General features: G+C 45.7%; 1 protein-coding gene across 2 annotated transcripts in view; it reads right to left on the bottom strand.

Annotated features, from left to right (window-relative positions):
- ESRRB (estrogen related receptor beta) overlaps nt 1–21,045 on the bottom strand; it is a 103,751-nt gene extending 82,706 nt beyond the window's left edge. Inside the window, exon 1 of one of the 2 annotated variants that reach the window (XM_075711917.1) lies at nt 20,966–21,045. In XM_075711917.1, the coding sequence (XP_075568032.1) occupies nt 20,966–21,045 (80 nt within the window). Of the gene's footprint in view, nt 1–3,469; nt 3,520–20,965 lie in introns of those variants that run through there. The other variant, XM_075711918.1, reaches the window with a different exon arrangement.
- Between the last annotated feature and the right edge of the window lie 5,963 nt (nt 21,046–27,008).

Below are 27,008 nucleotides of genomic sequence, written 5' to 3'. Positions count from 1 at the left end.
CATGTGTCTTTCTTGTACATCAGAGGAAACAGTGTAAGAGACATAGCATCTGGCAGGATGCCCTCATTTGCCAATGATTTTTATTTTCCCTTCATGATGGTTCCTTGGTCAGTTTCTGTCTGTCATGTAGAATATTAATTAGAAACAGAGATGGCAATTTTGTAGTCCTATCAACATTTCTAGCGGCAACTATAACTAGGCAGAAAAAAAATCTCTGGGATGTGGAAGTTAATATGGAAAAGTAAAAATGACATATTTCACCGTCCTTTGAAACAGCCTTAGGTTTGTATATGAAGAGACACAACACCAATGTTCAGTATGACCATCATATGTATGTGCATATTCCTACACACAAATATTTACAGATGCACATATGTGTTTTTGTGTGAATACAATCACATCTTTTATATGTCACAGTGTACATTTGTGGCGTCTGCACACGCATTCCCTTCCCGCTGTACTGCAGACAGACATTGCCAGTACAGTGTAACTAATGTATTCTCGCCATATGCCCTCACCTGAGAGACAAACTGCAGGTACAAATCATTGTCTTTGTTAGTTTCCCAATTCAAACTCATACAAATCTTCTTCCTTGGAGCTGCATCACCTACCCCAGGAACAACTCTCCCAAAGGTCAGTACCAAAAGGTAGTAAGCAGTCGCTAAAGAGTGGATTCCTACGCAAGAAATGAAATACATATGCTGCCTCAGGACACATGCACAAAATTAGGAAGAAGCATTTTCTTACTCTCCCTGCAAGATCCTGCACTGAGGGAAACACACGACCCACCGATCAGAACTTCCGCAGGTTCCTGGTGTAATCCTCCGATCAACACACAGAGGCAAAGGAAAGGGAACTTTCACTGCTTGAGGAAGAGAAATCCAAAACCTGAAGAGTGCGATTAGGGACAATGAATTCCTTTGCTTAGTTTTTGTTCAGACTCTTCTTGGGTCTGACTGTTACAAAAATTAAGTTCTCCTTACACTCCAAGGTGAAGGGAGTCACCTTTTCTCTCCTTTGCCTTGGTCATTCTCTCTCTCTCTCAATAACTGTGAGGTGAAATACAGTTTCCAGGTAACTGTATGGATCACGTATTGAGTGACCACATCCACTTCTCTTCCTACATTCTACTCTTCCTCCTAGTTTTTCCTATAGCTTAACAAGCAACTAAACAAGAAGAGGCAGTTTGCAATATTTTTAAATTCACTCCTAATTTAAGCTTTAATTTGACAAAAATTGCTGTCCACGTAATTAAAAGCAGGGTTTTTTTTTTTAAAAAAAAGGAACACAACTATTAAAATGTTTTGAATGGCTAGCAGTCAGAAGAGTAGATCAGTACAATAAGGATAATATGCTTACACAGATAGGTAGCAATACAGGCACAAATGCAATACCTGTATTTACATTATATGTTCACATTATAATTGTGTTACAGTGAAAGAAAAAGTATGGCTAAAGGGATGTCTATTGGGCCAACTTTTATCCTCAGCTAGAGGAATGCAATCTGAAATCTAACCTTAACGAAACCAGAATGTAAATCAAATCAGTACCTGACACATTGCAAATATACCTTAAATATACTGTATTTTTAAGGCTTCTCACATCTTTTCCTTCTCTCGATAACTTTTTCCAGACTTAGTCTTACTTCCCTGCATCGCTGTACTGCTTTAATTAAAAAAAAAAGTTAAAGAGAGATTGAAAAATAGAGGTTGAGATATTTTAAATGATATTTCTCTCTCTCCCCCAACCTCAACAATGTTAAAGAGAATGTTAGCTGGCACACAGAACCAAGCCAAGCACTCCTTTAAACAGAGAGCTCTCCAACAGTTTCTCATCTCAAAAAGCAGCACTCTCTGTCTACTGTAAAGCCGTAGGGGCTCAGTGGCACTTCCCCCAGGGCCACCTTCGTCCGTCTACTCAGCAGCCAAAGAGTTGTGAATATGGGTAAGGTGCACTTGACATTATTGAGAGCTGACTGAGAGCCCATGGAAAAGTAAAACGGGTGAACAGGAATACAACATGCAGATTACTTCTTACAATTTTCATGTTGTTCGAGTTCCCTTTCTCAATTCCAAAAGTAGAAAAAATAAAAGGAAAAAGTTAAGAGACAATATAGTAAGTGATGAAGATCTAGCTTTTGATTGCGGCATTTTGTTCTTTTTTTTTTTTTAATGAAGGTAAACGCACTTTCTATTTTTGCCTTAATATTAAAAGACTCCCAGTGGCATACAGAATACATTTCCCTTATGAAACTGTTTGTTTATTTTTAATTCAAAATGGAGCAGCCACAAGTGAAGCACCAGTGGGGAAAAGAAAATCACATGGGTTAGATTATTAATTTCTATTAACAATACTAAGTCTCATTTTAATGAAACTGCTGGAAGCAGGGGATTAAAGAAGAAGAAATGAGTGTAAGGACAGATGGAATATCAGGAAACAAGAGACAGAAAGATAAAAGCTGTAATGAGGGAAGAGGGGTAAGTATCATTGTGGGGTTTTTGTTTGGTTTTAATTGTTTTAATTTTACTAAATACAACGTGTTCTTAAAACAAAAGCAATGAAACAGGCAAAATTATTTCACTCCCACCTCTGATGACACCACAGAACCTGCGTAGGTGACACACGGATTAACATGGAAACACACAAAAGGGGACTCTGCTCAGGGTGAGATTTATCGGAGAGGGGAAATGCATTGAAAATGAATTGCTCCAGTCAGCTGGATGCAAACACGGAGAAGATTTTGCCTTGTTTCCTAACTTCCCCAGGAGGATCAAACCAAGCTTAACATGCTAAAGTGATTTTAAACACAGCATTACCAGGCACAGCCCACTTCGGAATACAAAGAGCAGTAGCAGGTGCTAAGGTATCAGCCACCGGTCCCGGCTCGGGATGTCTGCTTGCCAGCCCTCCGACTCACTCCACTCTTTCCCCGGGCAGGCTATCCAAACCGTAAGCTGTGGGAAACTAAATTTCCATAGGGCATTTCAGGTGAGAAGCGGACTTTTTTTTTTTTTTTTTTTTTTTTTATAAAAGGCAGTGCTTGAATGGCTCTACTTTGTGTAATTTTATATGCGCGTCTCTTTACAGACACCTAGTAATTCATCTAATAAAAACCCGAGCGCAGATGGAAAGTAAAACTGCGCAGAAAGGGCTGCCCGTGCTCACTGCTAGCTGCCTGTTCCTAGGAGATGAAGCGTTCGAGGGAGAAGTTACGAGGCAAGAAGGAAACAGACCGACACACCGACCCCCGGGGCGCTCCTCCGCGGGCTCCGCCGCACCTGCCGGCGCGGAGAGGCGCGCCCCCCCGGCACCCCCGTGCCCCGCGGGGGCGGGGGCAGGCGGCTCTGCGGCAGGGACGCAGCGGGACTGCGGGGTGGCTGCCCCGTCCCACCCGCAGCGGGACGCGGCGCCGGTCCCAGCCCGCCCCCGGCCCGCCCGGTCCCGGCGCGGCGCGGCGCGGCACACTCACTGGTTGTGGTAGCCGAGCGGGTCGGAGATGCACAGCTCGGAAATGTCCATCAGTCCACTTTGAGCATTCCCGGTTGGAGGAGAAAGGAAAAAAAAAAGAAGAAGAAAAAAAAAAAAGAAAGAAAAAGAGGGAAAGAAAAAAAGGAAAGAAAGAAAAAAACACGAGAGAACAACTAAACTGCAGCGGGCAGGGCGGGCGGGGAGCCCCGGGAAGGGGCGCCGGCCCGAGCCCGGCGGCGGGGCAGGGGCAGCGGCGGCGGCGGCGGCGGGGAGGCAGCGCCGCGCCGCTCCGCTCCCGCACCGGCGTGCGGACACACTGGCGGCGGCAGGAGGCGGGCGGCGGGCGGCGCGCAGGACACGGCCACGGGGGATTTCGCCGCCCCGAGCCCCGCTGTAGCTTTAACGCCGGGAGACGGATGGAGACGGCAGGGCGGCTATTGGCTCCCGCGCAGGGGCTGGGCTTGCAGCGCGGCTGGGGGAGGCACGGCCGGGGGGGGCCGCCGGACCCGGCACCGGCACCGGCAGCGGCACGGCAGCGCGCCCGGCGGCCCCCCGCAGCCCCCCGCAGGCGCCGCGCTCCCCCGGGGCAGGCGGCGGGGGCGGCCCGGGCCCGGGCCGGAGGAGCTGGTGGCCCCGGCCCCGCGGGGTGCGGTGCGGGCCGCCGGCGCTGCCGAGCCTGGCGCTGCAGCTGGGGCGACGGGGCCGCGGGCAGCGCGGGGGACGCGAAATCGCAGCTCCAGCCCGGTCCCACCGCGGGAACGGTGGCAGCGGCAGCGCTCGCTCCCCTTCCCCCTTCCCCGCTAATCTGTCTCTCGCGGGCACCGGCTGTCGAGTTTCGGGTTAGAGCAAAACCTTGAGGTGAAGGGTGCCCCGTGGACTATTTCGAGCTGCCCGCGCCCCGCACGATCGTGCCTCCGTCCACCCAGACAGCAGTCCCCGTGCGCAGCACAACGCACCGGGGTGCCACTTCGTACACGCATGTCACAGGCACGGTTACACGCAAACACACGACTCCACGTACACACACTTTGCGCACACGCACAGACCCGCGTCTCACACCGACACAGCCTAATCGCTGCACTCGGACATCCGCGTTCCTGTGCACACACGAACTCTTTAATGCACGCGTGCAGGAGAGTGCCCCAGTCCCATTCCAAAGCAGCGTAGTTCAGATGTCACTTCAGCGCGGCTTGTGAAACCGCACTGGAATAAATCCTGGCACGCGAGATCAGAATCAGGCATTCAGGATAACAGCGCTTATTCCCAGGCACACAAACCATAGATGTAGACCCTCAAAAATCTTCACAAACATCTGAACTGGCACACGCAACTAGCCTCACGAAAGACACATTTTCAAAGCCCTGCATATGTACTGGCTGCCGTTGGAGTCAGCGTGCTTTCACAATTCCCGCACACATTTTCATGCTCATAGAATTCCTCTGCATATTTACAGCAACGTACCAACACCCATCTGAAGATCCCTCTCCATACAAGCACGCGAGCCTCTTGGGCACATGCCTAGCACACACAGTCTTGCACTGAAAGCCTGACTCACACAGAGGTGCTCTACAGGGTCTACGCGTCCCTTCCTACCTACTCCCCACCTTCCAAACTGCACTCGTGCAAACCTTACTTGCCCTCTCCTATGCTTCTACTTCATGTTTACATGTCCAGTGCTCAAATATATAAAAATATCTTTAACAGATAAACAAGAACCAGAGGCCTTTTTGAAAGAAAAATACACACAAACACACCTGGATAAAAGCTTCATTCTCTTATGCCAGACAAACAAAAAGAAAAAAAATAGGAGCTAAGAGGATATTTTTCAATATAAAGCCCAGAATCTAATTTGAGGCAAGAGTGTACAACACCAGCAGAAGCAAAGGGCAGACTAGAGCTTTTCAGATGAGGGGGCCAATAGAGCACAGAAGAAAATGCAGTGTGGTTCAGCTAGAAACATGGCAATAAGCACCAACTAAATTAGGCCAATATTTTTCATACAATCAGTATTTGTAGAAACTTGAGAATATTCAAAAAAGAGGAATGGCCAAATTCACAGCCAGTGTAAACTGTCCTTGCTTTATTGAAGTCTATCAGTGCAACGTCCTCACTACCTCCTCTGCCAGAGATCTTAACAAATGCCATACAAACTAATGGTATGTCCTAGCGTGTCCCCAGGCCGTGTGGGAACAAGCTGTGTGATTCGGATCAACTATCCTTAAGACAGGACAGCCTAAGGATGTCAAAAGAGGGGTCTTCTATGGTGAAAGGTACATATGAAGATGGCACAGAAAACAGGTTAGTTCAGAAAATGGGAGTCAGAGAGAAGACTTATCCACAGTTTTCAGACTACAGCAGAATCTGATTACCTGAATGTTGCAGGTGACACAATTCAGATTATACATCTTTCCAGGAAGCAGAATTAATACAAATGGAACATATACACATATACCTTTGTACACCTAAGTGATATATCAGCCCAGTGGAAACTCTAAGATGCTTTCAATGCTGAAGGGACAGAAGACATGAGCTTTATTAGGGCATTAGCATTAGTAGGGCCCAAGACTGTAAGGAAGGAATCTCACCGACCACATCGGAGAACATGTGACCCAAGCAGAGGCAAGAAGGACGAAAGCAGCACCAGTGTGTTTCCAAGAGAAATCTGAGGTCAGAGAGGGACTCAGTGATGACCTAGTTGCCCCATGAAGATGACTCCTGATGCATAGTAGCAAGAAAGGCTGGAGGAGGCACACAGGGTCAGGGCCTAGGCAGGCTACAGTTCAAGAGCAGCCAGGGTGCTTGCAGTGAGATGATTTTGATGGAAAGCAATCTTCTCCAGAAAGATGCTCCCTGGCTGGATCCTGACTGTGCAGAGATTAGCTCTGCTGTGGGCTCTCAGTGAATGGGAGACCAGGATGGGAATGGCCTAGTAGGCAGGTCCTGCTCTCCCAATAGCTGATGTTTTAATTTTGCACTTCAACTTTTATCCAGGCCGAGGTGAGGCAAGCAGGGAGCCATGTGATTGCCTGGCACAAGGTCCACAGGGCCAAATTAACCAATATAAACAGTACAATGGTGGGTTTGTACTCTGGAAATGGGCTGCTGCTGACAGAGGACAGCCTGGGTAAGGTGGGTATTTACAGAGTGGTGCAGAAATGCAACATTAATCTCTTCTGACCAGTGCAAATGGACAAATGGAGCTTCCCCTGCCTTGAGAGTAGCTGTGCAGAGGCCTGGCTCTTCCTAGGAATAGTTTCTGCTAGCTGGGCCTGATCTGCCAACCTGAGTTCCCCAAGAAAGAGGACAAGGGTCCTGCAGGCCGATTTTGGAACTTCAGGAGGCTTCATCTTCTTTTGCAAACACCTCTTCTCACAGCTTTAGCCAATTTCTCTTCCCCCCAAAGAATAAAGAAGGAAACACTGATCTCAATGTGGCCATCCTTCCCATATGTGTGTTTTCTAGATAAGTACCAGGACGAGGTTAGAAAGGACTGTAAGATTAAGCTGGCAGATCTGGAAGCCAAAAACCTCAGTTTGGGTAAACACGAGGCAGAACTGCATATGCAACAGCGGCACTAGCTTGCCCTGTGAGCACAGCCTTTGTTTGCCATCCTGCCCAAATCCTGCCCTGGAATTGCTGCTCTCTCCCTGCTGGAGGGGCAGGAACAGTTCTGGCCACTCAGCCTGTGGCCTCTGAGCAGAGCATACCCACAGGTGCTCTAGTAAGTGCTACCCATTGGGATGACTTTCATAAGGCAGCCTCTGGCTTTTGAGGTCACCAGTTCTCCTCACACCTGGTCCAAATGCAGAGCAACGACTTTCCATCAATGTCAGCCTTGGACGGAGCACAGCTGGAGTGCTATAGGCTGATGGAGCTGTAGGCAGTATCAGTTCCTTGAGACATGCAATCCCCCTCCCCAGAAAGAAAGGAAGAATTGCAAAGACATGTCTCTGCTTTTGCTGGCTTTTCCAGGAGATGATGGATAGAGACTTTCTTTGGAGACTTTCCCCCCCAATCCTTCAATGACTAATCTGGTTTTGATAGATTAATTTTTTTACTTTTTTTTAACTTTTATCATGGAATAATGTCAACTTTCCAGCAAGCTGACTGATTGACTGACAGAAATTTCATTTGGCCTAATATAGGAGTAATCTGCAAATCACGCCAAACAAACTTGATTTCATTTGTTGATAAGGTTAGTTTTTTGTGAACAGGGAAAATGCAGCGGGGGGACAGATCTAGTTACTTTTGGGTTTGGGATATTTTCCCACTTATGAAGGCTCTATTATTGTATTCTCACAAGGAAGTCAGTGAAGCAGTATCTGCAAAGGGCAAAACCCATACACAATAATTAGGAGTCCCAAGCTGGGCAGAACAAACTTGTGTACACATATTCTTATCTTGTCTGCTGGGGAAAGAGGTATTCGATGACAACAGACCTTTCCCAGACCCTGTCTCATTTAAGGAAAAAACAGTTACAGAGGGGTCATTGTGATGAATTTAGAAGACAACCCTTTCACACTTTTGAGGCCAATAGTACTGCTTGGACTTCACACAAGTCACTGTGTTGCATGCCCTGATCCCTCTGTTTTGCGAGGCTAGTAATGCTGGAGAGAAACTTAGGTCCCCTGAGCACAGGTCCCTGATCGTTGGTAGGCTTTCACCACTCCCACATATATCCCCTTCCACAGCAAACAGCTATCCCAGATACAGACTTTATCCATGAGGACAAAACAGTCTTCTTTATTTGGGGTCTATTCTGTTTTCCCTTACTACACTCAAAGCAATTTGCTCTTCCCACCAAAGGCAGTGTCTTGTTTTCTGCCAAACTCCAATAGATTTTTTTCCCAAAAAAACTAATTAGCCTTATGAACAATATGCTTCCATCGAAAAGGTATCACCACCATCACTGCTGAAGCTCAATGTCTATTTAAGCAGGAAATAGTTTTCACATTGTAATTTTTAAATAACTGCCCATCTGAACATCCTTAGACATGCTTCAAGCATTATCTAGTCTTTAAAACATCTGTGTTATAATTCTCAACCTATAGACTGCCAAATCATATCATAAAGAGGTTATGTGGCTTGCCCCAGATCAATCTGAGCAAATCTGTAGCAGAGCAGGAGTCTGAGTACAAGTGTCTTAACCCTTACTGTCCTGCTTTGAATGAGAATTCTGTCCCCAAAATGTGACCTTTCATTAAGTTCTGTGCTTGGATACAACAGTGTTAGGAGCCCTGAGATAAGACATAGTCCCTACGTTGCCAATGAAAAGTCAAGACTTTCTTTTGATAACCCCTATTTTTTTAGGGCCAATGCTGTTTTGTGTCCTATACCTGCTTTTGTCTTTGCAGTCTTAATAGCAGGACTCTAATTCCAGAGCAGAGCATGTTCCTGCTGACATCTTAGGTGAAAGTGCACACACAGACACACACACACACCCCCCCAAAGACAAACCAGGCGAAGCCATACTAACTTTTGTAGAATTCAAAACAGGGCATCAGAGTAAGATGCAGGCATGGAGTATTTTACCAAATGGGAAAGAATAAAGGCAATGGGGAGAGAGATACTGTTTTCCATATTTTGGAAGAGCTTGTAGTAAGAAACATACAGAAAGGCAGGAGAAGAAATTATATAACTGGGATTATGCCTTCTGCTCTCTCTTGCATCATCAGTTAGCTGGGGTATTTGATAGGAACTTTTATCCTCCTTGCCCAGAAATGCTGCACTGCATCTGCTTTCATGTTTTGTCAATGTACTTCTTAATCAGTCTTTGCCTAACTCTTGTGTAACTAAGCAGACAGAAACCTTCCTCAAAAAGGTAGGTAATTACAGAGGTAGATGGATCTCATAGACTTAGTAGACTTCAATGGAGAATCATAGAATCATAGAATGCTTTGGGTTGGAAGGGACCTTTAGAGGTCATCTAGCCCAACCCCTCTGCAGTGAGCAGGGACAGCTTTAACTCGATCAGGTTGCTCAGAGCCCCGTCCAACCTGACCTCGAATGTTGCCAGGGATGGGGCCTCTACCACCTCTCTGGGCAACCTGTTCCAGTGCTTCACCACCCTCATTGTAAAAAATTTCTTTCTAATGTCTAGTCTAAATCTATTCTTCTTTAGTTTAAATCCATTATTCCTTGTCCTGTCACAACAGGCCTTATTAAAAAGATTCTCTCCATCTTTCCTGTAGGCCCCCTTTAAGTACTGGAAGGTTGCAACAAGGTCTCCTCGCAGCCTTCTCGTCTCTAGGCTGAACAATCCCAACTCTCTCAGCCTGGCCTCATAGGAGAGGTGTTCCAGCCCTCAGATCATTTTGGTGGTCCTCTTCTGGGCCCGCTCCAACAGGTCCATGTCCTTCTTGTGCTGAGGGCCCCAGAGCTGGATGCAGTACTCCAGATGAGGTCTTACCAGAGCAGAGTAGAGAGGCAGAATCATTTCCCTCGACCTGCTGGCCACGCTTCTTTTGATGCAGCCCAGGATACGGTTGGCCTTCTGGGCTGCAAGCGCACATTGCCGGCTCATGTCCAGCTTTTCATCCACCAGTACCCCCAAGTCCTTCTCCGCAGGGCTGCTCTCAATCTCTTCATCCCCCAACCTGTACTGATACCGGGGGAGGACCTTGCACTTGGCCTTGTTGAACCTCATGAGGTTCACACAGGCCCACCTCTCCAGCTGGTAAGAGAGCTTGTAAGACAGCTGTGATCCGGCTCCAGATTTTGACCTGTTGCTGATCTGTTTCCCATGATGTGTTACACTAACACTCAGTTGGGCCACTGTGGTCGGGCAGAACATGACCAAGACATTGACTGGAAAGTGATTTTATTCACACTGACAGCTACACATCATTTACTAGCACGCTCACTGTTATTTCCCATCCTCTTTCCAAATTGCAGCAAAGCAGAAATGAATCCTTCCCCACCCATGATCCCAGGTGTCCATAGAGAAGTAGTTGGACTATTTGCTCAGCTACCAGGAGGAAGGAGGGAACACAAGGCATCAAGGAATCTTGGAAATACCTCTGCTTAGCTGTTGCCAGCACAGAGGCATCACAAGCATGGCTTTCCCAGTATGGTGGTTCATCCTGTCAGATAGGACATAAAATCAAACAGCATCTTTTCACCTTTAGCTTTCCTACCTCAGTACACTAGCTTCAAGTCTTGTATTGCAAAAGGCCAAGGAGGGAGGTCAGGAGAACAGGGCATGCTTGTTCATTCCTTTAATTTGGGGAGGTGATTTGTTGCTTCTCTTTCCAAGCCCATGCACTCCAAGCCTATGCATTCTAATCACCTCAGGACCCTAATATTCACAGTACCAGCTTACTCACTGAACTGATCAAAAGAAATATCTGTCTTGTCAGGAGAAATAACAGTTACTTACTGTTATGCTGCAAGCAAAGAATTAAAACATTTTTGGCATGTGCATTGATAATGCCAAGTGTCACAACCAGAAAAGGAGTGGGGCTTAAAGAATCAAAATGCTTCAGAGTTACTACTGTTAGAAAGCATGCGCACTGAGGGCTAGGCAGTGGAGATGGAGGGTAACTTTTCCAAGTCTGTGATGGAAACAGGAACTTAAACACATACAGGATAACTTATTTTCCAGCAACAGCAATGAGGTGGCTGCAATGGCCCAGACTTTACAGTTTGAATACTATGACGTGACAAAAAACAGTGGGTAGGTGTGCAATTTCCTCTTAGCTGGGTGCTCTGAGTAGGTAACAGAATCCTTTTGGAAAGTGATGTAGCCAGTTTTAAAGAAGCAAAGCAGTGAAATGACTTCTCCACCCAGGGTATAAGGGATGAAGAAAGCAAGGATTAAAGACCTTCCTTTCCCTGCAGGAACCTCCATCTGGCGTCATCTGGGCACAGTCAATAGAAGACTATTGACTTCACCAGGTCAGCCAGGCCAAATACAGAGGAGCTCACTGACAGTGGATCTATGCAAAAGTATTTAATAGTGAGATGAACCTGCAGGTCCCACGTGACCTTAGGAAACCTGGTGCACGACAGTCTGGAAAAAGCAGAGATCATCACATGATCAGGACCACTCTCCTGCTCACCTGTCCAGCCTCAGAATATTCCAGTTTCTAACAGTAAGGGGCAACAGGTTTTGGCTAGAGCCAGACATGACAGAGACCGACTTCCTTCTAACACGCTGTATCAGCAGCACAACAACTGCAAGTGTCCTCTGCTCTGGATCTCCAAACAGCTCGGTTAAGTACACAACCATTTTGAAGATTTGTTCTATACTAACTTCAGAGTTTGAACAACAATACAGATTTTTTTCACAACTCTCCCTTTGAGTTTGTTTATTTCTTGAACTACATTTATTTCACTTTCTGGACAAGAGCAAATTGGTGTAACAGATTATTTGATTAGACAGCTTTGCCAACAAACCCTATCCAAAGTTTCTTAACATACTTTTAGCTTCTGAGTTCCATCAACTGTGTCTCATTCAGACACCTGTGTAAAACACATTAGGAAACTGCTGCTCTGTCTACAAGTCATTGACATTCAAACACTATGCCTACAGACCATGAATGATCATGGTTCTGCGGTGCTTTTTCAAACAAGAAATGTAAAAAAACCAAGAAAAACAATCCTTGCCTATACCACAAAACATCATTTAGAAGAGGCAGGGCAACTCAGGACCATATAAACATGTCTGCTTTAGCTACACAATATATGCACATCAAGAGGGTAGCCAGCCACAAGGAGACAGATGCTGGTTACCAGAAAAAAAAGCTTTTCTATGCAAAGGAAAGGAGAAGTTTCACTAGCTCAGTCTCGCTTCTGTTATGCAGCCCTGTGTACTCCAAAAGATGGCAATCTCTCATGTGTGGAAGCACAAGTCCCTGGATGTCTTTGAAAGGTCTTATTGACGTGACTTCCAAGTCTTTAAGTTTCTCAGATATCCAGGCACAGAGGCAGTTGTGGGCAGTGGTAAAGCCTTCTCCTCATGGACCTGAACATGCGTCACTGGATTTCAGCAAAAATGCCTTCATCCTCCAAAGTCATGTGTTGTCAGCTTCGCTGTCCTGTGGCAGCATTAAAAAGATTACTTTTCAGCATCATTGTTAAGGCAAACTCAAATCTCAGTCCCATGTGGTGTGAGGGTGACTTTGGTGCTGCAGCCTCCTAGCAACAGGTCCCCTTGGTCTCCACAGTGCTTACAAAGGAAAACCCAGTTTTGGTCTTTTGCTCATGTCTTGGATGCCTTTATTTTAGCAATGATCAAATACTACCAATGCCTCCCCTCTCTGCTTCTCTGTTGAACATACCAATCTTCCATTAAATATATACAGTCAGCTGAACTCAGTAGCACTCAAGTAATCTTTTAGACCTTGCCCCTCAACATTTGGCAGTATTTCATAACTCATGTGGTCAGCAACTTGCAAAGGGTAGGCTTTTATGACATAACTTCCAGAAGCTGTTGCTACCAGGTTCATCCTGGGAACCATACAGCCAGGGGACAGCACTTCTCCGTGCTAAACCCACTGCTTTTTCAGGGTACCAAGAAATTAGACAGAAGCAGGACAGAAGGAAGATGGTAGGAGAGTCTTGCTCTGCTTCAGCTACAGAGGTCTGCCAAACAGTCAATGACATGGTACCCAGGAGGGCCCTGCCTTGCTTCTGAGGGAGAAGGTACCAGGCAAGAGTATCTTGAGACACCACTTTGTTTCCAGGAGCTCATTTAATGAGGAGAGTCATTAAACTGATCGGTCAAGTAGGATGGTTAAAACAAACAAAAAATATAGGTCATTAGCCTTGATTAGCCAGCAATCATTTGGGTTGAATCAGCCCATTTGGCATTATAACAATAGTCATGGCAGCTGCATTCCACCCAGCTAGACTAGTGCCTCTTCTGAAGGGACTGTGGGGGACTGTCATTGGCCTGCAACACAACACAAGGTTGTGCTAGTACACATCACATAGGATACCTGACCAGCACTGCAAGGATGTTCAGAACATGCCTTGCGTGTCCTACTGCTCAGCAGGTACATTCTGCCTGTGGAGGCAGTACTAATACTTCCAGAAATGCAGAATACTTCTGCATAGACAAACCTAGATGACACCTATCAGATCAGCAATAAATATCTCCAGGGGTTGCACTAGGATACAAACCAAGCACCTTTAGCTTTGACTATACGCTTTGTAAAGACCACTTTGTTTTGGGGTTTTGGGTTTTTTTTTTGAGCTACTACAGTTCATATATACAAAGTACAAGAGCACCAATATAAGCCCTAAATATTTGGCAAGCTGTCAAATGCCCATTAATGAGATGCTGTAGGTCAGCTGAACAGACAAGTGAGAGCCTGAATTCCTAACTTATGTTCCCAAACTTTTACCTACACACTGTGGGGCAAAGGATAAGCACTCAGATGTCTCAGTGATTACCTTTCCTAAGAGCAAAACATACCCAAAAAAGTGCAGTGTCTTAGAGTAGTATAAAAGTTATTAAATGTTTGTGGGATGTCCGTGATCACCACATGTGTCCAGTGCTCTCAAGCAAGGGTCAATGCTAGCTGCAATATCCGGGGTGGGGAGGTGCCCTGTAGAGGTTTGGCAGAATAAGGCACGGGGCAGCCCAGTAGAACCAGTAAACTGCAGCTTTGCCTGCACTGCTATACTATTTCACCTCAGCCAAAACTTTTGACACAATATAAATACCCCCCCCCTCCCCAAACCCTCTCTCTAAAAGAAGAAATTCTTCCTCTAAAAATAGGAGAAGCTGGGTCATCAGATGAGGGTGAAATTGGTTTAAAAGCCATTAGGAAGAAAGCAACCCAGGCATTCAGGAGCAGTCACAGCTGCTTGGGCTGATCAGGAGAGACAGAGGAAATTATTTATTTATGGACTTCCTGCTCTCCCTGAGTGGGTGTCTCCACTGGGGAAGCTTTAAGAGGAGTGGGGAGCAGGAGGCAGGTGCTGCTTGGAATCCTCCAGAGGTTTTCCTGGCCTGGGCCTCAGGAGAGTTAAACACAGTTCATGCCCAAAGCATCCAGGATCCATCAACTGTCTTTCTCAGAGCAGGAAAGGCCAGAAAGAGCATCACACAGGTATCTGCTGGGATGGAGCACACAGAGAGCCCCAGGCACCCACATTGCCATGCAAGCTTTGCACAGCTTACAGTAAGATCCCTTCAGAGCAACTGTGCTTGAGTACACAGCCGTTTCTCTCTTCTCGTGGTTCAGCTGCTTCCCTTTAAACACAGATCAAGTGTCTCTAGGGACTCAGCAAGCATTTAACAGACCTGCCTGATGGAAGGACCTCCAATGAGAAATCCAAGACCTGAAACTCCCAGCAGACATCCTCAATTCAATCCACAGCTGATAAAGCAACCTTGAAGTTACATGCAACCAGATCCTAACTGCGCAGAAAGAATGTCAGTCTAGTTTTTATCCAAAGCTCATCTAAACATCCTAAACTTAAGAGAGAGGGAAGGATTAGCAGATTAAGCAGGAAGAAATAAGTAAATTGAAACAGTCAGCATGGAAATATGGAATTCTTGATACCATATAAAGAATTCCTTTTCAAGATACAGTGCTGTCTTTCCTGATGCAATTTCTCATTGTTTCCCCAAATTGGAGAATGAAAAGGAGTTATTCCCTAAAATCACAGAGTTCCCTTCAGTATTCAGAGTTGACCCTTCACCACTAACTAAAAAACAGCTATAGAGACAGAGGCAGATAGATCTGGCAACTATCTTCTTGTTCTGGCTTTGGTCAGAGGGCCACAAAGGGGAACCAGGGCTTGGAAACTATCAAGCACCACCAGAGTTTTTCACTGGAAGATGCTGCAGAAGAACAGTATTACAAAAGGGTCACTGATGGGGACTGAACTGGTTATGTGAGTGGTACAGCCTGCACTGTGTCAATTCATGTCTCCCTGCAATTCATTACTGATGAGACACCAGAGACTGAGATGAAAAGCGCAGGGGCAGACAGTGAACTACTGCTTTAGACACATCTCATTCAACATTCCCAGTTTATTCCTGCTCTGCCTCTGCTAGTATATCTTGCATTACTCCCCAGCAATGATATTCTTCCTCAATTCTGGTCTCAAAACAGTACATTGTTTTGTGCCATTAAAGCTTCTGCAAAACCAGTTGTGGTAGCAAAATAACTCATTAATGCATAAAGTGCTTTGGGAAAGCTTTGAAAAGGAAAGGACTGAAGAACAAGAGAGTATCATCTTCATCAAGATCAGTGATCTAAGGTAGCCTCAACATCAAAAAGGCACGAAGCCTAACAGTGAAAGTGTTTCAGCGAGTCCTAACTCACACTGCCTCCTCCCCACACATAAAAAAGTGATTTCTGCTACTTGTAAATATATAAAAATATGTTGGTTCTCCTAGTCTATGTTCCTCCAAACAAAGGGCAGTATAAAAAGGATCCATTCAATGAACAAGGTCTTATTTGGTCTCTCAAAGAAAACTTCCTTTGCTGCCCATTCAGAGACAGGTTACATTTTTAGAGTTTGTGTGACCTTTGTTTCCCACTCTGGGAAGAACATCATTAAGCACTGATAGCTACTTAGCCCTGATGGGGACTACTCCAGAGAGGGTTGCATCCCCCAGGGAGCTAGAGCACAGACAACCCAGGGCTCTCTGGGGAGCTGTTCTGCTTTGACCATTGACTTGTGGCTTGAAAATCTTTACAGGGCCAAACCAAATACACTGCTAGTCCATAAGTGCCAGGGTTATTCATTTGTGTGCTTTAACCTACATTATTTGGGAAATTCAATTCATCCCTTAATTTGCTAAATACAGCTTTAGGTTCTAAAATCCTCCAGAGTCTGCAGTGTCCTTTGCCCCTTCATGCTCATTTGCCTTTTTTATTTCCTTTCCAACTTGCCAAAAGAAAAAAAAAAGCCCATTTTGATTCTGTTCCTGGCCAGTCGACCTTGCTTTCAGAGCCTGGTACATCAACTTCCCCCACTGCAACAGTCAGGTTACAAAAACAAAAGGAGAACATTTGCTTCCTTGTGAAACACTTCCCATTGAGATTTTCCAGTCACAATAATTTCTGTAGCATGCTCTGTGCTTTCACAGAGTCTCAGTTTTGCAGAAATACAAGGCTTAATCCGCACCCATTGACATGCATTTGACAGCCAGGAGGAGGCCTCTTCTTCCTGCTAAGGTACGGTTAGGCCTCTGCACAGATACCAAATGCCTCCGTACTGCTGCGCATAGGGGTCCCCTGATGGCATTTGGTGTTAGTGATGCCCAGTGTTCACCTCCTCTCCTTGCAGTTTTCTTTGCATGAGAATGTTACTGCAGTATAATTCAAGGTACAATTTTAAATAGATTAACTTAAGCTGGTGCAAAAGGCACTCGTTACTACTGAAACTAAACCTGTTCAGACATCTAATGAGCAAAAATGAAGTATCCTCAAACTGGCAGGAGAGCATCCACAGTTTGGATTTTCACTAGTTTAAATGCATTGTTTTAAAATTGATGCAGTTTAAAATGTAGAACTTCTTTGTGTAGAAAAGGTCTTCTCTGGACTGAGGAAACAGCAGCACTTGTAAAATAAATGACTGCCTGTGCAAGGGTGCAACACCTGTTGATGACTACCACAAAGCAGCAGGGAGGAGAAGGGGCTGAGGAGATAGGGTCAGTTGCTTGCACACAGCTTGTTAGGAAATACTGCATTCAAATCGACTACCTACAAGCACCCAAGAAAGGACATCCAGAAGTGACAGCCACTAACAAAAGTTTAAGGGACATCCCAATATACTCAGGATCCTCCCTTGGCTGGAAAACACAAAGGGAAAAAAAAAAAACCAAACACGTGAGTGCACCTTCAGAGACGCAGAACATTTTCTGACACTCATACAGCATGTGCATTACATATGAGTGCAGGTGTCTCAGTCAGCAGACAATGCAGATTAGTTATTGTAAAGTGAACAGTGCATGGAGCAAGGATGCACATCTTGCAGCATTCCTGCCCTACCACCCAGGGCAGCCCACAGAGCCTTGCTATCCAGAAAACTCTCTCAGAAGACACAACAGCTTTTGTAGGAGGCTGGAGCCAGAATCCGCTCCTGTCAAACAGCTCTCCAGACCAGGATGTGACTGCGGCTGGCGAAACATGTTAGCTAATGAAGATTGAGTCAGGCAGGCAGAGACGATCCCCTCAGCTTGTTAATCCACTTAGGGAAGGAGAAGGGAAACCTGAGCTGAATTCCTGTGCTCCTGCAAGGGACTGTACTGTGCTGGCTTTAGCACCTAGGCAGAGCAAATCCAGCCAGAGCTGGACTTAGGGGAGCTATGGGTGCAAGACTAGTGCTTTTAGGAGATGGGAGCAAGAGCAGAAGCAGGGAACAGCAGTCTCTGGCGAGAGAGACAGGGCCAAATTTTGTGCCCACTGGAAACGAAAGAAGCAAACTGAGTTTTACTTGCGCTCTCACCAGGAGAAAGCAAGAAGGGCCTGAATGCACACTTTTGCCCAAGAGCAGGGCAGGGAGAACACACACACCTTGCACCCTTTTCACAGGGCAAAAAGGCTTCCCAAGGGGTCAGCTCAGATTCCTGGGTTAGAAAGTCAGAGAGAGCGTTTGTGCCCCAAACACCCCTGCCAGCAGTGACAGAAAGCCAGCGCTGCCTCCCACCCAGCTTAACTGGCAGTTTGCAGGGATGATGGGTGCCAATCCCATGAAATGTCAGGTTATCCTTAACCACCAGAGGGTGCTCCCCATCTCAAAGACAGAGTCAATGTCACAGATGCACCCAGACAGCTAGAGGAGCCTTTATTTCCAGCAATCATGGAATCTGAGCAATGGAAAAATTAGAAAATCAATAATAAATAATAATTAATGAATCTGATCCTGTGCATCACCTCTGTTTCCCCATCCCTCCTGGCCAGGCAAGGTAAGGCCCTCTGTCCCATTCTGCTTCCTGCTCAGTCAGATGATTTTCCTCACATTGGAGGTTAAATCACTTTTATTCTTTTCTCCTAGATCGTGGCTCCAGAGCAGCAAATAAACATTCTCCACGTGGCAGGTCTGTAAAGACTGAGACTCTGACTTGCCTGCCCCTGAGCACGGTTAGGATGACACCCTCCACTCACATGCAGTTTTTGCGATGCCAAGGCCTGTCCTTAGCCCTGCACTGCCGCAGCAGTGTGGGGGACACTAGCCCATATGTTCAGGTTCATTTTTCCCACTCTGTCCTAAGCTGGTTTTCCAGAGGGCAGAGTGCCTGCTGTGCAGAGGTGCCTCAGGATGACATTTTCAAAACATCAGTTTTGAGGCACTAACTCTGTCAATAAGACACCTGTAGGGAAAGACTGTTCACTTTGGTAATGCGGTGCCCCCACAGTCTCTCTTCCTTCTCTCATTGAAAGGAAGCAGAGGCATGTGACTGAGGTTGCACACTCAGGAGCTGTGCACCTGGCAACACGCCACTTTGTGCCTCAGCTTCCTGTTTGTGTAGGTTAGAAGTAATACCCCAGAGTTGCATCACATGCGGACAGCAGAGCAGTTTGGATTAAATCATAATGGTTATATTGCACCCTGAGATTCAGAAAAGAAAGAGTTTGAAGCATGCCAAGGAAGATCAGGTGCCTATGCAAAACAGACCAGCTCTGCTGACGTGTCTGGCATAACATCTGTTTGTCCCAGCCCCAGCTTACTTTGACAGTCCAGGTCTGCATATCCCATGGGGAAACCAGCTCTCATTGATGGCTTCCACCCAGCACACGTGCTGCATCTTGCTGTCTGACCACCACAAGAACAAATTGTTGTATTTTTTTAATTGCCCTTTCCTCTCTCCTTTGGCCAGTAGTGCTGGCCCTGCCTGAAGGGATTTTTGTCAGGGTTCCTGCTCTTGGGTACCCTGGCATCACTTTTCGTTTTGTCCTCTTTAAACCATACAATACATTTGTCTGATGGAACTGTTAAAACTGAGCAGTTAAACCACTGCACAAAGAACACTCATTCAGTCTCTTACACAGATTAAAATGTGTTTCGTAGGTTTGGCTTGCTTCATTTCCAGAATGAACCATTATCTGCAGCACATGTGGGAACCAGTGGTTTCCAGGTCGTCAACTGGCCAACAGTGATACTAGTCATCCTTGAGAGAGGCATCACATTCTACAGCCTAAATAGGCCAATGAATTCTTTCAGTATTTGAGATTGTGAATGGGGAAGAGAAGGGGAAAATACAAGAGAAAAGGTTTTATGGTACATTTCTTCGACATTTGCAACAGACAATTCTACCTCCTACAAACAAAATACTTTGCATACTTTTGCTAGGAGTTTAAGCTTTGCCATTCTTCCTCCACCCATTACAGCAAAGACTTTTAAAGTCATTTCATAGCCCTAGTGACATTCTCATCTCTTGCATATCGCTGCATGGGGAAATTACAGGGGGGTTTATTTTTTTAATTACTACTAGTGGGTTGTAAGATCTCAAATATCTCAAATTCCTTCACTGTTAAGAACAGCAGCATCTAGGTGTCAGTTTTGCTTATGATGGCAAATTACAGGGTCAGATCTGCCTTTTTCACAAATCTGCACCTCAGTGGAGATTACAACTTTTGGAATACATAATATATAAGATGAGCAGGCTTTGACCACCTGCAATTAGCTGATCTGCAACTACATGAAACGGCAACACTTAATCCAAATTGAAGAGGCCAGGACAACACCATCTTACAGCACATAAATCTGCAAAGCATGACAGGACCCATGAAACAAAGACAAACAAAAACCCCTGTATGTTAAATAGGGCAGACAACAAATGAAGTCAAGAATTAGGAAATGCCACAATTGTGTTTACTTGTGAGAAATACTCTTAGCCCTCATGTACATATGCATTATTTTATAGCCCTTAATTACACATTCATATTTTTTTCCACAGTACCCCATCTTAGACTGCACTCAGAAGGGATTGTGCCCATGTAATGAGCAGCTATTTGAGATGCTGGTTTCTGCTCATTGTTCAGTGTGTGGCCCCAGGCCTTATTTACCACACATTATTCAAACCTGGCTCTAGAGATTTATTTGTTTCCTTGTGTTTTTCTATGGGCTTATCATTACACTGTCCAAGAGCTTCATCAGCCCAAGATCATTTATTTTCACACACCTCCATGAGAGGAGGGGGTATTTTTATTCCCATTTTACGGGTGAATGACCGAAGACCGTATTAAAAGGTATTTGCTAATTCTGAGTGCCCAGTCTGAGACACCAACAGACTGACTGATCTGTGCTTGTATAGCACTTTGGGTTCAATGGATTCCCATTCACTTCATTTGCAGCTGTAAGCACTCAGTGTTTCTGTAAAGCAAGTCCTTTGGGATCAAAAAGGTCCCCTATAAAATAAGGAACACAATTAAACAACCACTGGCATGACAGCTGCTTCAAAAGCCTGAAAACTATCATACAGAAATGGTCACATAAAAAAAGTCAACTGGCAGGTCAGAATTTCAATGCCTTAATTATAAAAGCTTCTCTTTCTCTCCTGCAGTCCATTGTCTCACTCAGTACACACCTGACAAATGAGGCAGGGGTCCTACAGATGGTCTCTTTCACTGTGCAACTCTGATTTATCTCAGAGCAGGTCCATTGCATGCAGTGAATGAGGCAGGGGTTCTGTGGAAGAAACAGCACACAGTGATGTAGCTAAAACATGAGTTGTATAAGACACACAATCGGGTAAACAAAAGTGCATGCAGAGGATAACTGGTCTTTCCCCAGCTTCAAGTTCCTTCCTTAGCACCCTTCAAAGTGCCCTTTTCTCAGAGTTTGTTGTTTCTTTTACAGTGAACAAATTCGCTCATGAAGCATCACAATGACACTTTTGTGGATTACCAGAAGAGATGAATCCATCACGTGGACCACTGCAACCAAGGTAATGGAGTACATGGGCTGCAAGGGTAGCTCATCCTCCTTTGTGAAGACTAACATGAGGAGCATGAAACACTGGGTGAATTTCAGACACTGATGACAGCTGAGGAATTTAGAAGCTCTTCCAACCATTCAATCCAAGTCTTGCCTCTTGCTCTCTCCTCTCCAGACCATCCCAGCCCACTTTCTTCTCTCCACTGCCTTTGCCTTCTCACCCCATCTCTTTCCTTTGCTCTCATCTCGCCCCTCCAAACATCATTCCCCCACAGCCTCAGCCTCCTTGTTCAACAGCTGCTTATAACTATTTGGCTCCCCTCCTCACCTTTTTGCCCAGCTCCCCTTGCCCTGTCTTTCCATTACTGTTTGGTGGCCCCACTTACTGACACCGCCTCTGCCCCGACACAGCCCCAGCTGTCCCTGCAGTCTGGTTCCAAAACAGAAGCTGATTTAGAGCTTTGCAAAGAGGAATCTTCTTGATTCATTTTTAAATGGGAGGAGAGGAAGGCATAATTCAAGAGCATGGCACAGTCCCTACTTTTTCTTTAAAAAAAAAAATAATTATATATATATATAAAATTGCTGGTTTTGAGAAAAGTTTCTGCAAAGCAAGTCTATCAGAGGCATAGCAAGTGTTTACAGCAATGATTAAAGCTTGGCAGTGGTATGAACAACTGAAACTAAATTTTGCAGGAAGCGCTAGTAAAAAAAAGATGGTGCTACTAGTCTGTTTGTTGTACACGGCAATGAAAATGAAGATAAAAATTAAGGAAGTTGGTTAAACAAGAAAGAGTGCTGCTGTCATTTCTTTTTAAGACTTACCATGCTGGGTACCTCAGCATTTGGATGGCAGGCCTTTGAAGGAAAGTGGAGTGCTTGTACTCCTTTGTACACTATCCTGGTAGCTTACAGATATGAGTGCTTATTTGAAATACACACCTGCACCCATCTCAAGTTTGCATCAGCTGGACACAAGATACTACATATCTTAATATTTCACAGAAAATAGGGCTAGGACCAGGTCAGGTGGTTGGTGCATCCCTCCATCCCAATGGAGGATCAGCTATAGCAGCATTTTTTATAGATGCTTTTCCAGCCTGTTCTGAAAAATTTTCAGGCTTTCTCAGACAGTCTGTTCTCATGCTCCTGCATCATTGCTAATACAAGTTTGTAACATCAAACTGAAATCCCCACATTGCAGTCAAAGCCCATTTACTTCCAGCTCTATCAACAACGGACATAGCAAACAGCTTAATCACTTCCTCTTGGACAAAGCCTCTTACTATTTGAAGACACATTCCCCAGACGTTACCTAATATCTAGATTTTTCACGACAGAAATATTAACCTGCTTAACAGAAACAAATTAGCACCTCAGTCCCTGTAACTTCATTCCTGAGTCTCCAAGCTTACCACTTGGAAGGCCACAGATTTTTTTACAAACACCTACAACAAGAAACAAGGTTGCAACTAGCAGGCCGGCTTGTGGCAGGCAAGCCAAACTTCCCTTCACGTCTAGGGGACACCAATTGATTCGGTAGTAACGCCTCACTGCAGTTACAAAAAAGGGTGTTAGCCTTTCACTGAGGCAAATCTCCCAGCTGGATTCAATTTCTCACGCTCTTTCAAAATCTTGAGCTGAAATTTCAGGAAACTTGAGAAAATATCTTCTGATAAATCCAGGCTATCATCTATTACATTCACTGCATTACTAGCTAGAGCAGCAGAATTGCTTAGCTGTCCTTGGTGAAACTGAGTTCTGTGCCCATGGTCCTGACTTCCAGTGCTCTGCCTTGAGCACAAACCAATCTTTTCTCACTGACAAGCAGTGAAGACCTGCCAGAGTTCATATGAAACAGCTCCCAGGAAACTAGAAGTCTGCATCCTTGGTGCATGTGGGTATAAGAGTGGACAGAATGGCTGGAGTTGAAACTAGAAATGTCATAAAGTTATAAATGTGGGCCTTAATATTATTCGGATGACACAGATTTGCCTCCAGTGTTACAGTGAGCTCCCAGGGAAGCCAGGAGCTATTCTGTGCAGATTGGAAACAGAGCGCCCTTCTCTACCATAGGTGTTGTGATGGGGAAAGGCGAACTGACAGCTCAAAGACGCATGCAACTTCTCTGTAGTGTGTGTTTGCACAACTGCGTGAGAGTGTATCCCTTGGTGATGTTATTCACAGGCCTTGGCCGACAGTAAATAAGACAGTGGAGCTTGATTCATGAGGGATGACAGGAAATCTATAATGTGTGGGCTCTATAATCTGCTCGCTACTGCGTAGCAAAATGAAAGAACAACAGTCCAATTACCGAGTCCTTGCTGATCCCAAGCACATCCTCCAGATGTGCTCAGAGCAGTGAGAGTCTTTTGGCACCAAGGGAATGCAAGCTCTGGCATAGGTCATCTTCCATGCTGGGATGGCAACAGTATTTTGGAAGCACCAGGCTACCTTACAGTGGATACAAGCGCAGCCAAGACTGTGGCATGAACTTCAGAGCAAACTTCTGGAGAGCGACAGGCTGCTGAGTTCAGTTCACCAAAGGACCACTCACGTGGACACCAATTGCTGCGCTCCACTGCAGGCATCCCATGTCCCAACGGGCTGCCTGAGCCAGGGAGCAGTGACCCACCACAGCAGTCTGGCCCAACCACTTGGATTGGTAGGGACTGTGAACACCATTCCCCTGTGATAACACAAACCAATTAGGATGCAGCTCCACGAAACTGAAAACAGGGCTATGATCCAGCAGGACACAGCAGCTGACTTACAAATGGTGTCCAAAAAGCACCTTAAGGGGAAGGAGACAAAAGCTGGAGGGAGATGTGGATTCTGGGGCCAGACAGAAGAGGGATGGCTGAAGATATGATTCACACCAGGTGGAGAGCTGGCCCATGAGAGAGCAGGGAGGAAGTCTACGACAGCAGCAGCCGCAGAGCAGACTGCTCTCATACCACCAATGCTGAGGACACATGGAAAGACAGAAGAAGCTTGCTTTTGGACAAAACAGCAATGGAGGCAGTGGGAGGGAGGAGGGCTGCCAATTCCAGACAGAAGGAGAAGAAAATAATTTTGCTTCCTACTGTGCAGTGTCAGAAAACCCAAAGGGCTGCCCAAGGATGGGAAGGCACAGGACAGCTCAGCTGAGGATCCTGGCAGCTTAGAGGAGACAGTTCTCTCATCTTTCTCTAACCAAACTTACACTTTTCATTCCTTGTGTCTCTGGCCCTTACCACTTAACACCTTTCAGATCTATCTTCTGCCCCCTAGGAAAGGGGCAAGGGGAACCTTTCTCACTCTGGCAACAGGTAAACAGCATGGCAGGATGGGGAGGGGGGAACAATTTCCGCTCCATCCCTAGCAAAGGCCTTTGCTGAGGGCATGCTCTGGGGACTGCCGTCCTTTCCCTGCTTCCCCTTACAACCATCTCTGCCGCCACCTCCCCTCCCTTGTTATCTGTCAGTAAACAGTAATTAAAGATGTGGCCTGCTTGATAAAGCTCCCACCCGCCCTCACACGGTGCTGCCCTCTCGGACGTGTCTAATTAAAATCCTGATGAGAAGATGAAGAAATCCCAGCAGCTGGGAGTCTGCTGACTCTCCCTGCGCTCGGCCTCTTCATTACTGATGACGAGGCTGAGAGATATAAAGGACCCCGGGAAACGCTCCGACAGACCAATCGATACAGCCTTTTGTGGGACGTGACGGACCGCTCAGGACTGCCTTTTGAACTGTGTGGATAATGAGGATGCTGGAGCGTGGCTCACTGCATGGGGCTGATGGGGCTAGACTAGGCCTGCTACACTGCTGCTCCCAGGAACGGCACCCAGCCCTGCTGCAGCTTGGCAGCCACTCATACCATATAGTGAACTCACACAGTTATAATAGCCGGGGCATTTGCCCGTCCCCCGCCAACCCAAGCTCCAGAAATCATTGCTTGTAGTGCCAGAACACTGTCAAACCTCTAACCACTCCATCATTTCTATGCAAACACAGAGTCTGCGTGTGTGTACGTACACTGCAAAATGCTGAGAACCAGCACAAACGTTCCCTAAGTGAAACCAACACCACACATGATGTGCACACTGTTGTGTTTACATGGACACTTATTCGTGAGAATGGTGTGTTTTCACTGCTCTCCCAGGATTTTGTGCTAAGGTGAAATTCTTGGTATGCACAAAATGATACAGCAAAGGTTTACATGAAGTGCACAGCAATATCATCATCGTGAATCACCATAACTATATTTAGACACACTTCACTTCATGCAAATACATCCACTAAATGGTTTTATTCTTGTGTTTTTTTCTAGTATGACATCAGCTTTACATGGAAACAAGCCCATTTTCGCTGGCAAGCCGGAGATTTCATTGCTCTTAGTTTAAAGATAAAAGAAATAGTAAAGAGATGGAAGTAGATTTATACTTTCTAACGTCTGAAAGTGCATCTCAGGCACCTGCCTCCATGTCCCTTCTGAGCAAGCCCACAGGAGGTACAGGCACCGTGGGAATTAGGATCACGTGCAAGAATGGCAGTGCATACATGGTTGCAAGTACAAGTGCACTGTGTATGTGCATGAGGGAAATGCATGTTCCACGTGTAGAATCAATAAAAGAGTAAGCTTTTATCTGTCTGAGTTCACACCTCCTGACTCACAAACCACTACTGCTTATGCAATCATCATCAGTCCAGCAATCGTTGGTGCTCTTTTCAGAGTCCCAGCTAGGTCCTTGGGACCTAGTTTATTCAATAAAGCCTCAGTTGTTTTCTTTCCCGCTCCCTCAATTTTAATTACTTCTCCAGACCACACAGACTAAAAAAAAAAAAAAAAGCTTGAAAAAATATGTTTTCTAAAAGTCTCATAAAGTAAAAAAAAAACCCCTATATTTATTATTTTCCAAATTCCCATAATCCTGCCCCACTGTCCCCTTTGTCAGCCCAGGGGCCCAAAGAGAAACTATATAACAAATCATTCCTGGACTGGTTTGATACTGAGTTAAACTTTCTGAAAAACCCAAACCATCTCAAAACAAATAGTCTATAACAAAATATAATCAGTAACAGCAAGAAGTGATCAACCAAATGCAGAAGCGATGGACTCAATGGTAAAAGCTCCAGAGTGCTACTGGGAAGGGACTTTGGAGAGTCCCCTGGAAAAGACAAGTGAAGAAGGGCAGCAGTCACCTCTCCTGGAGGTCCTGCTGGGAATGGTGGCAGAAGCACTGGTGCTGGGAAGTTCACAGCCTCTCGGCCCTGCAGCATCCCTTGGCAAGAGATGCTGTTGTGCAGAACAAGGCAGCAGCGCTGGATGCACAGAGCTCTCCATGCAATCCCTGCCTGTCCCAGTACCTGTACTTGATGGAATGACACATTGCAGCAGCAGCTAATAAATAGAAGTAATTTGATTAGCTTTCCCTAACTAGCGATAAGATCCTGACAAACCCTTTTTAATGCGTTTCTGGAGCAGGATGAAATTGTTTCATTTGGCGAGCAGGGCCCCACGGGAGTTGCCTCCAAGCTCCTTTAGTGAGAGGTAAAAATATGCCAATCATTAATGAGGGGAGAATTACGGAGACTTTAATGCAATCAGAAAAGAGGAGCCCTGAGGCAGCTGGGGAATAAAACCTGCCCTTAAATCAGAGGCAGGCAGCTGGAGCATGGAAATAAAGGCATACACAAGCATGTACATGC

The sequence above is a fragment of the Pelecanus crispus genome, chromosome 6 (genome assembly GCF_030463565.1).
Source record: "Pelecanus crispus isolate bPelCri1 chromosome 6, bPelCri1.pri, whole genome shotgun sequence".
NCBI lineage: Eukaryota > Metazoa > Chordata > Aves > Pelecaniformes > Pelecanidae > Pelecanus > Pelecanus crispus.
Note: the sequence above shows the minus strand (reverse complement) of the source record. Positions and strands in the feature narration are given on the sequence as shown.